This window comes from Cupressus sempervirens, chromosome 3 (assembly GCF_028749045.1).
Source record: "Cupressus sempervirens isolate cs-2001-9-10 chromosome 3, ASM2874904v1, whole genome shotgun sequence".
NCBI lineage: Eukaryota > Viridiplantae > Streptophyta > Pinopsida > Cupressales > Cupressaceae > Cupressus > Cupressus sempervirens.
The window spans coordinates 160079232-160091341 of record NC_143120.1 but is presented as its reverse complement, the minus strand read 5'-3'; the positions used below and the strand labels follow the sequence as shown (position 1 = coordinate 160091341).

Sequence of the window (12110 nt, the reverse complement as noted above, 5' to 3'; positions counted from 1 at the left end):
TTGAATTCTTCAAGAATACATTCGCGTGTTAACTAATGGATATTCAAGTGTGGATGACAAATACAAGATGGTTGACGACATTATTTACTACAAGGGTAGAATCTATTTGATACCCGATTCCAAGATGATGGAAAGGATTCTTTAAGAAACATGACTCACCCTACCCAGGATATCTAAAGACCTATAGACAAATCTGAGAAAGGTTTTCTTGGAAGGATCTTAAGAGTGATGTACTACAGTATGTGCAGGAATGTGCTACTTGCCAATAGAACAAATTCGAGCACACCTTACTTGTGGGACTGCTTTAGCCGTTGCAAATCCCTAACCAAAAGTAGAATAACATCTTGATGGATATCATCCCTAACCAAAAGTAGAATAACATCTTGATGGATATCATTACCCAGCTTCCAAAAGTGTAATGGAGGGATTGCATCTTCATTTTAGTGGATCACTTGACAAAATATGCTCATTTAGTTTCCATCTCCACTAAAATGTAGGAAGCCCAAGTGGCTGAGTTGTTTTTCTATGAGGTATTCCGCTTGCATGGTCTCCTACGAAACAGTGAGTGATAGAGATAGCCTCTTTATCAGCACCTTTTGAATAGAGTTATTTTGGTTGGCATGAATGGAGTTGTTGCCAAGAATGAGCTACCACTTGCAAACAGACGGACAAATAGAGATTGTGAATAAATAATTTCAAGATTATCTCAGGGACTAAGTTTCAACATAGCAGATGACGTGGGTTCATTGGCTACACTTGGGAGAACATTGTTGCACCACCTACTACATGTCGATACATAGGACACCCTTCAAAGCATTGTATGGTTATGAACCTTCATCATTCGTGGATTTGGGGTTGCCATGACCTGATATTGACATTTGGATTTTATATATATATATCAGGCATATATAATTTTCTTTATATATAGATATATAATTATTTATTTATTTAAATTCCTTATTTAATAAACAAAAAGAATATTAATCAATGGTTAATATTAAATCAATTAAATCAATAATCAATCAATATAATGTTAGTCAATATATACTTAATATTAATCCACATTATTATTAATTTCAATCAATTTATATTTAATTAATACAATATAATCAATCTATAGTTAAAATATGATATCAATCTATATTTAGCCGACACAACAGTCAACTTCCACATAAGTTGATAATATTAAACCAGCAATAATGAAAAAACTATCGTCCATGAACCAACAATAGTCAAAAATCATGACCTAATGTAGGGATATAAATCATAGTTTGAAATGACAGAACAAGAAGGAGAATAGGCATTAGTAAGGAATTTATTCATCTTAATTCAACCAATAACAAAAAGGAAATAGCAATAGATATACACAGTTTTCAATACTAGCAGGCAACGAACAGTATACAAAGAAAGAAGGAATGGACACAGGAAGTCATTGTCTCAAATTCCGCAAATGAACAAACCTTTGCATATGATTTGAAGGCTCCATATCTTTGGAAAAGAGTCTTATTTGACAGTCATTTAAAAAAGAGGACATTGGAATGATCCTTTCAACATCAAGGAACTCAACAATATGGTATTATAGGGAGAATGAGGATATGGGTAGAATTATAAAGGTTGAGCAGTTTATAGAGATGGGAATAAGGGAATGCTACAGTAAGGAAAGAGTCTCTGAACAGAGATGATAATTAACATAATTGTCTTATGTTATTGACTCCCTAAATATCAACCTACTCGTTGATATTCTTGAGCCAATCCTTATAGATGATGAGCTTAACAATCTCTAGTCAAGGCTAATGGAGGCACTAGAAAAAGGCCCAATATGGAGAGCAATCATCATTTATCAAAGAATGGATTAAAGGAAGTTTAGATGATGAACTACTAAGGAGAGATTAGTAATTGGTAACAGTTAGGAGAGAATTCAGAATTATGTATAATACAGTTTAGAGACACGTACAATAGTAATCAGAAATGCATGCATCTATATAAGCAAAGCAAAATATTATATATAGAGAATCAAACTATATGAATATATTATATATATATTTGAAACATATATTTAGTTTACACATATTTAGTCCATATAATAGAATCATCTACTATATTAGTTTGGAGTCTAAGGATTGTCTCATATATATATGTATGTGTGTGTGAGAATTATTATGAAACCTGAGGTATGCTTACCTATGTGATGCATGTTTATTGATATATTTGTAATGCATAAACAAATAATATATAGGAGGCTAATTCCTTAATTACTCATTAATAGAACCAAGTAGATAGGGAATTTGTGAAGGGGAGAGTAATTTGGTCGCAGCAAGGAGAAGATTCCCAAAATGGGCTTTGTTCATGAGGGAACCTCTTGGAGACTAGTTCTACCCTAGCACAATAATTCTACCATCTGTCTTAGGGTTAGTAATTAGGAGGGGATTAAGGTATTAAAGCTCAAGTATATATTATAAAATAGAGATTATTTCTTAATTCAATTTAAATAGATAATGATGAATATTAATCATTATGAATTAGTATTCTCTTAGTAAAGAATGTTACGAGAGACCTTTTCCGAAAACCTAACTGAGAATTTTAGAGAAACTTAAGCAAGGCCCAATAAGGGGTCATTGCAGGCATTGAGTTACATTCATGCACCGAGGGCCAAGAACTCACTTCAAGAAAGTCTCAATATTCATCAGCTGAAGATGTATGCCGAGCTCAGAACCAGTAGAAGATGTATGCCAACCAACACTAGATTGAGCATTTTTTTGAGATAGGTGATCTGGTATACCTTTCACTTAAACTGTGCAAACAATCCTCCTTGAAGACATGTGGTGAGGAGAATTTGAATCCATGTTTCTATTGGCCCTCAAGAGTGATTCAAAGGGTGGGCAAAGGTTCCTACGAGTTGGAACTTTCTAAGAGGAATCAGATTCACAAGGTTTTTCATGTTTTGTGCCTCAAGAAGGTTGTTGGGCAGCATGTCACAGTGTCGAAAGAATTTTCACCCATTAACGAAGAGGGGAGACTAATTTAGAAACCGACTAAGATCATCGACGCAAGAGACAAGCTGAGGTCATGCATACTTAAGGAGTTCCCAGTGCAATAGGAGGAACCACTGATCGAGGATGTTGCCTAGAAAGGTGAATGGATTTTGGAGCATCTACGTCTACAATTGCTTAAGGGAAAGCAATTCATGGATCAGGAGGACTATATTGTCTCCAATATTATTAAATAATTTAATTTAATAATTTTGTGTATGGACCCAAAATTAAAATTAATCTCTTGGGCCCTTTTATATTTAATTATCGGCAACATTTTGGTTGTGTTGGCACTTTTTGTAATCCTTCGGGAAGTTTACATGAAGCTATTTATACAATCAGGATAGTTACTAATGTAGGGATGTGAATTTGGTATTTTCTTTATTTGTGTGAATTCCAATTGGAGTTCAGTGGTCTGTCATTTTGGAGGTGGAAGATCCTCGCTAGTTGGCATCTATGGTTCCAATGGGAGTAACTCCTCACCCTGTTCTAGTCTTCTCTAAATCCGAGGTTATTGTATTCTAAAGTGATATCATTATTGAATATCAACCATCTCTTGCATTTTCATCTCCATGCAATCCATTGTTTTGGAGCATCATTCGTCTAGCATTGAAATACATTACTTTTTGGCAATACATTTCTTTTGGCGATTATAATACCCATGAAGGCAACATTACTATTTTTGTGTGTGCACGGAAGTTGGAACTACACCAATCTCATTATTGTCATAGGATACTCTTGCTTGTTGTACAGAAGGCGCCTTGTTGTATGGACGTATTGTTGTATGGTGTGTACAAGGAACACAAAGATAGTTTTTGTACAAAATGTATAGTGAACACAAAGGGAACACTATCGTATGGCATTGACCAAAGGAAGAGTTAAGTTGGGCCAAGTGGGCAAATATTGAACCCTACGGCCCATAACTCTTGCCATAAAGGCCAGAAGTTAGCCATACAGCCTATTGTCATGCGGGTTTGTCCTGCTTACGTCACCATCCTCAAACTCATTGTGCCATACAGAATAGTAGAAGGTAGTTGCATGGGTAGGGTTGCCGTACGACTAAGAGAAGGACATTACATTAGAACAGATTAAAGAGCAGAATTTGAGGATAAGCTACTGTGGATTTATGAGCATCGTTTATGAAAATCTGCGAAGGGATGTATGAGAAGTTTTTACAAAGTACATTCAAGTAAATTTGTGAAGATACTTGGAGCAGACCTATGAAGTTTTTAAACATATACAAGGGCAGATTTTTTCTGAAGAATGCATCATATAAATCATCATTTCAAAGGAGGTTGGTGCCTCAAAAAGGTTGGTATCTTTTTCCGAATTGGTGCTTAGTGGAGTGTCTTGGTGTTTCCTATGGATTGGTGCCTACAAACTACAAAGATTATAAGGAATTTTCAAACTAAGCAATATTTTGCTGTGAGTTTCTCCTGCAAGGGTATGCATATAAATCATGTGCTTTAGATTGTTAGAACTTATTGGTCTTATACCTATCCACACCCTCTCGATATGAATGTACGTGCATCTTCACACACAAGTGGTTGAATCACTGAAATACTGTCAGAGAAGATGATGGTGAACATAGACTATTGTTAAAATGATGCCACATATCATGAGGATTTTGAAGGTCTGAGAAGATACCCATAAAAAATCTTGCACTTTAAGCTGGCCAGGTCAAAGAAATAAGTTTAGCAGATTTTGAAGTATTTCCAAGCATTCACGTTTATAAAAAAAGAGAGTTTAGTTTCCCTAAAGATTTCTTATATTACAACCCCTAAGATACCATTACTGTTTACCTAAGTGCTTGTAGATTATGCAAAAAGAATTGTCATGTTATTTCTTTCATATATTTCCCATTCTTCCTTGAAATTACCAATTTATAGAGTTAATCGACAATACTTCAGAAAAATGAATGATTGTCCCATTTACTTTATCCAAGCATTGATCTCAATAATATGCCAAAAGAATATTGTCTGGATAATAATAATTTATATTTTTATGATTAAACACATAAGGTAACTCTGGACCAATGAAACAAGAGATTGAGAAACCAAAGTAGAGATAACACTTTATTCAGATACACTTTTTACAACTTACCTAACCATTCCTATCCTGTAAATGGAAAGAGTTGGCTTGTAAAATATGAAAAAAGTTCTTCTCTATGACAGTATTACATAAACTAACAATTGAATATAGCTTTTCTTTTGATTTAAAAATAGAAAAAAGCAGTGAAAAGCAAAAGATAAAACACAAACAGTAAGCCATACATCACAGGAACATTTATAGTGACCTAAACATTAAACCTACAGATTAAGGAGAGGAATAAAACATACGATGGAATGCCAAGAAAATTTGACAATGTATCAGAAGAGCGAGCCACATAGGCAACAAGAAGGGCATAATGAATGAATAAGTATGACCAACTGCAATATAACCCCAAACAAATTCAAATTTTCATACAATGGTTAGAAGAAAGTGTTAATGGTAAATTATCATTCAGAGAAAAAAATCATGAAATATATATATATATATATATATATATATATATATATATATATATATACACACACACTTAGTAGTGGATCCTATTCTTGTTTAATATAAGTAAATTTGCAGTAACAAATGTAACAAAAGATCCTTGCTAGATACATTTAATAAAGAAAATTCTATTAAGTTTTAATAATTTTTAAAAATATTTCCAATTGGGTTTAAATTATCTAGGTTAGAATATTTATACTTTAACATGTGAACATAAAACTTGCATAAGTAATGGTGTTGTGGTTGACATTTTTTCAAATTCTTCAATCAATTCTAGAAACAAAGTTCAAGGCCCCATTTTTAAAAAACTTTATCATGCATTCCATAGTACTTTTGTCAAATAGCATAAAAAAATACTCCAATGTTTGGAAGTATGAAAAAAATTGTTAAATCTACAACCCATATGTTTACAAGAACACCAAAAGTAATGAATGTGGGCACCATGCAATGCTTGACTTTAGGATAAAAATACATTTTTGATATGATATTGGTTCATCTATCTAGACTTGTTAGTTGGGTTCAATTCGTCACACATTCAAATCAAGATTCAATTCATTTGTTTTAGACTAGTGTTCTAAAAAAGCACTATATAATGTCCCCAAGTTGGAGTTTCACCTGTTTAACTTTAAACAAACAACATTTCCAATAATAGAATGCCAAAATTAACTTTGATAGTCATCAATGATTTGAAGAAATAATGCTAATGCACATATATATTATCTAAAACATAAAAGGTCTCTTAAAATAGGTAGACCAAATAATCCATAACCAATCATTTTGGTAGGAACTTCGAGAGGGCACAAGTAAACTGTCATCCTAACGAAGTCCGAGAGTACATCATATTCATACAATGGAAAACTGCCCACATCTCACAAGCAGTAGGAACGTCCAATAATGGACTAGTTCTCCCCTTGGCATATCCCACAAGCAAAAAACCAATTCCACCCTAGGGTCAACCAATTGCTTCTTGGCCCAAAAGAGGTGGCAACGTCCAACTATGACCAAATTCCCCCTCCTAGGGTGGCATAAGTTTAGAGGAGCCAATAAACTGTGGCTTCCTAACTTATTTCCCCTATATGTGATTGATTATAGAAAAGGCATATGCATCGTTAAATATACATATCAACCATATTGCGGTTATTATTTAACAAACCATTTTACATTAATCTAGTAATGCACGTGACAAATACAAGCAGATCGGCTGTGATAGTCTGTAATGAGCCAATTGATAGCTTTATTAAATATGATAGCATATACATAGATTGATGTGCAAGCTGTCTATTTCTCTCATTATGCAAAATGGATACATCAACAATTGTAATTTCCATACATACATATCGCATGTATCAACATTTATATGTCATACCACTTAATGGATGCAATAATACAGTTATAAATATCTTTGAAGTTATTAATTGATGTCTACCTCAGACTAATGTCCTTAATGCCCTTGGAATGTTTTGTGCATTGCCTTTAATTATCCCTTTATGGTTGGAGGATTGCCTGCTTCCACATTCAATTTCCTCTTGCAAGAGTTGTCAAACTTCCATGTGCATACGCCTTAACTAATCCTTGTTTATTGGTTAGTCTCATGCTTTCTTTGTTCCACCTTAGCATCTCTTATTTTCGCCTACCCTCAATACTTTGTGCAATTATTCAAGTTGGTTTGTCATCAATATTGTGTTGGAAATGGATGAATATTGCCACTCATTTTTTTGTCTATCTGAACCTTACCAACATCATAGAAAATTGGTAAGCCATAAAATAAGAAAAATTTCTTGTTCAATTGCTTTCTTAATATCGAAAGCATTTTGTGTGTGTGTGATTGTTTATGGCAGGTGTAATGACCCTCCTCAAATCTGCTCTCAAAAATGCTGATGAAAGCTCAAGGAATTTCATCAAACAATTCACATGCAAGGGACGTATGACTGATATAGTATTTTAGCTGGCTTTAAATGACTCTTTCTTCAATTTTCATCAATGAGAATCTTGTGCTAGAAGACTCCAAATGGACTACACAATGACCTAACATGAGTGTGCTACTAATTTTGACAATATTCAGTGCATATATATGATCTAAGCATGAGAAATGAATACATACAGCCAACTGGCATTTTTACAAACAGTTGGTATGCAAACTAACTAGCTGATAAATAATGATATTGAATTGCTTAAATGACACCAGCAACTATTATCTTCTTAATTGCAATGAAATTTCAAATACAATGCTCATGAAATATGGGCAAGACTTTTGGCATTTACATGGATTACAAAATGATAATGCTGGTATAATGCACACTTACAGCTGAAACTTATAATACCCTAAAAAACAATACTAACAAGGGAACTTGGTTGTAGATAGCTGCAATAATTTCCTTCAATGCTGCCCCTTCTGCTTTGCTTTTCCGATTTGCTTTTTCGAACTGCTTTTTCGGATCGGCTTTTTGAACTGCTTTTATGGACTACTTTTTCAGCTTGCTTTTTCGGTTCCGCTTTTTCGGACTGCTTTTACGAACTGTTTTTTCAGCCTGCTTTTTCGGTTCCGCTTTTTTGGACTGCTTTTTCGTATTTGCTTTTTCGGACTGCTACCATGTTAAATCTCAAGATCATATCTTTCAATGGCGTCAAGATTTCTAGCTTGAAGGGATTTCGTTCTTCAAACTATTGAGACAATCTCCAGAAAATTTTCCAATTTCTTTGATATTTCCAAGCATACTAAAAAGAAGCTCTTCCCTTTCTTTTATAGTGTTCTCACAAGAGCTCAATCCTTCGTTTTCTCCATGTGGGATAAAACATCACTCCTTTTATGTAACTTATGTCTCCAATGTGTTATAAAATAAAGGGGACTCTTTTAATTTAAATATTTCCCACAAACTATAGTCTATGCATTAATAAAGTTAAATATTTAAATGTAACTTTATAAAACAACTTTATCAATGCATAAAAAATCTTATCAATGATAAACAAGTCTTCTTGTCGATTTTAAACAATTACCATCGACATACCACTGCCACTGGATGTCCAACCATATCCAAGATAACTTACTATAAATAGTAAGTATGCCCAAAGTTGCCTCAAAACCCCACAGAAAGACCTGCAGCTGAAACTATCTAGGCCAAATGGCCTCTAAGTCCCTTTAATGTCCTAGTTAGCCTACGGGACCGTGGGGAAATAGGCTAATAACAACATCATGCTATAAATGCTAAAAGGGGGACTTTACAATCCGCCCTTTCCAAAATTGCTTGTCCCCAAGCAATGGTCGAACAACAACCCAATCAATCCGCCTGGATCCCAAATGTAGTCATGAACTATAGTGCTGTCAGTCAACATAGGCTCCTGCAACAACCTTTGAAAATTAACCAAGAGGAATCCATAATCAAATTGGCGAATACAACTCACCCAAACTCCAAAGTCAGGAACCCATGAGAAACAAGCTCTCGAAATATCAAAACCCAAGTAGAGTAGATAACCCAAACTGCCAACATAGTAAATACCATCAACACATCCCACTAGCCTATGTGGAATGTACAATACAATTCTGCAACAATGATGAATACTCCCGCATGAAACTGCACCAAATACAAAGAATCCACACACTGCACACCTACTGCAATTAACAGAACTCTACAGATCACCGGTCACTGTCTCATAACCATAACACCCATGCACTGCTGATGGTGAATAGTCATTACACGGTAGATAGCAAAAACGAGAGCCCAGACCAAACCTGTCTGCCATCAACTCCTCAACACATGGATCAAAAGCAAACCGATGAACATATCCTACAATATAATGCCGGTAAAAAGAACCAATCCCAGTCAAAGACTCATCGTGCAGACGTGATACAACCAATTGTGACTGATCATCAGCTAAGTCAGAGCATGATATAGCCAAGAGTGCAGAATCAACAACAACATCACTAGTCTCTGTGCCCTCCAAGTCAAACATATCACAATGCTCAGCTGCAGCGCCCAACTCAGTTGAACCTGCCTCTAGTGGAAACGGACCAAATATGCCAATACTAGTGTCGTGGACAGATATATCCTCATCTCCACTACCTCTATCAACCTCGACCATGGACATCCGCGGATCACCAGACACCACGGACCGTGATTGTACAAAATCCGGTAAAGACTGCAGTTGCTCTAACTCCATGGTCACCTTAGCCAAATGAAACTGTGACTCCTCAAAAGCCAACTGTGTACTCTCAAGAATCTCAGAAGTCACCTCGAGCTGTTGAGTAAGCTCACTCACCTCATCTTCCTTGGCCAATAATGCATCATATGCTATACTCCCCCACTCCATAAGATAATCTCTCTCGACTACCAACTGCATATAATTCTGTCTCAAAATCCGAATAGCCTCCCATAAAGAGTGGATCTCTGTCAAGGAAAGATAACTACCTCCCTGCTCATCACTAGTAGGAGAACCCCATCCATAAACTGCTAACAATTGACGAGCAGCGTCGAAATACTGGCAAGCGATAGAAATGTTTTGCTCACTAACTCTCAACTGACTAGACACATGACGGCACTGGCTAGACTGTCTCCTACAAACCTACCTCTGACACATTGTCTAAAGGAGTATCCTCAAAGTTACTAGTCTCTAGAGTATTACCATCCATATCCTGCGAATCAACTCCAAAGCTCATATCAACATACAGAGTATCAAAAACTGTAGCACTGCTATCCAACTCCTCTGTACCAAAAGAAACTGCCAAGGAAACTATCTTCAAAATTGCCCACTGCATCCTCCTGGATGTCATCAATGCCAATATGATCCTGGGACTCATCTGTACACACTGCCAAGTATGAAAGATCATCAACACATTCCAGCAAGAATGGTCGACTGGATATATGAACAAAGCCCAACACCGGTGTATAAAAACTAATACCAACATCGGACAAGCTGCTGGCACAAGAAAAGACAACACCGTGCAATCTGCTAATCAAATCCATGATAGCACCCAAACAATCACTGCTACCAAAAAGTGATAAAGATCTCCAGTCAACTGAATCCCAAATGCCAATATAACAATCTTGAGTCCATATCCGTAAACTAGAATCAGCTGGTAACTCAAGCAAACTCCTCACCTGGGTAATATGACCAATACCAACTAACTCCACATACCTGTCTGACATTGTCCCTGTATCCTGGATGTGAATGCAAGATGAACTCGCAACATTATCAACGACCACATATGATCTGTCTGCCGCAGAAAGCTGAGTATCAGGAGTGCAAGATGAAACTAAACTCAACTCCATGCCATGCTTATCCCTATGTCTCTCTCAGTCCTGTAATGCCAATGGAGTATTCACCAAAGAAGCTCGAGTGTCCTCAAGCTCGCGAGAAAGCTTGTCAACTTCCTCCTCCTTTCTCCTCAAGGCATTTGAATAGTCTTCGACAAGGCTAAGAAGATGGTCACGATTTGATAGAAGATGTAAATAACTCAACTTCATCATTCCCATTCCTTCCCTAATCACCTGTAAATCAACACAAGAAGACTTTGCCTGAACTCCCTTATGTCTACCCTGTTACTGAATCATCCCAATGTGATCCTCTATCATATCCCGCATCCTGTCATGATGAGATAATGAAGTCACAATACTGTCTTTGCTCACCTTCAGCTGGCTGGACAAATCATGCGGAGTTCTACCAGCCTCAAACTCATGTGACGAAGCATCTAACTGTGCTTGGTACTCTTTCTCAGCAAAGTCATCAATGCTCACTTTCTGATCAACTGTACTATCCTCAAACATGACAGTATCCTCAATTGCAGTAACTTCATCCAACCCAACTGTACTAGAATCACTATCTGTGTCAATCATGCAATCACCTTCTGATGCAACTGGCTCAACCTGCACAACATCTGTAACCCCTTCTGCCTGTGAAGATGATGCAGATAAACCATTACCTGAAGATGTACTAATGTCTCCCTGTATTGAATCCGCATGTCTATTAAACTCCTCATACAAGTTTCTGCCTGTCATAGGGAAGGTACGATCCTTAGGTCTATCAATTAGGCTCTTTAACCACGTACATGCCATAGGTGACAAATTCCTCTCTTTTGTCCAAACATACCATAAGTCTTCTGCCAAAAGTTTAGAAATTTCATCCTCCCCCTCAAACAAGATTGTGAACATGAGGGAGTGCATCGATGCCAATACTCTGCTGGGATGAAACTCGTCCATAATATTCCAAAATGTATTAAACATCTTGCGAATGTCACTAATACAACCAATTGTCAGCATAATATTTTCAAATCTACACCTTGCAAATACTTCAAGTAATCTTGCCCTCTTTGTGAAATAAGGGTCCCGAATGTTGTCCAACTTTTCAAAGCTTTTTACCATGGCATGAAGTACCTCTTTCATAATCTGATCGTCATAAGAATCAAGGCCAGCTATTATCCTCATGATTTCACTAATGCAAGAGAGAGTTGTAAGTCTTATTACCTCATCATGATGTCTCAATAATCGGGGCTTAACCAACGAACCAAATGCTTGAGATAAAGTTGTTTGCATAGCATCGGGTCTT

At 36.3% G+C, this 12110-nt stretch overlaps 1 protein-coding gene across 2 annotated transcripts in view; it reads right to left on the bottom strand.

Annotated features, from left to right (window-relative positions):
- LOC149565253 (uncharacterized) overlaps positions 1-12110 on the bottom strand; it is a 176555-nt gene that overhangs the window by 79851 nt on the left and 84594 nt on the right. For both annotated transcript variants that reach the window (XM_089818797.1, XM_089818798.1), the window contains one exon: positions 5369-5458. In XM_089818797.1, the coding sequence (XP_089674923.1) occupies positions 5369-5458 (90 nt within the window). The remainder of the gene's footprint in view (positions 1-5368; positions 5459-12110) is intronic.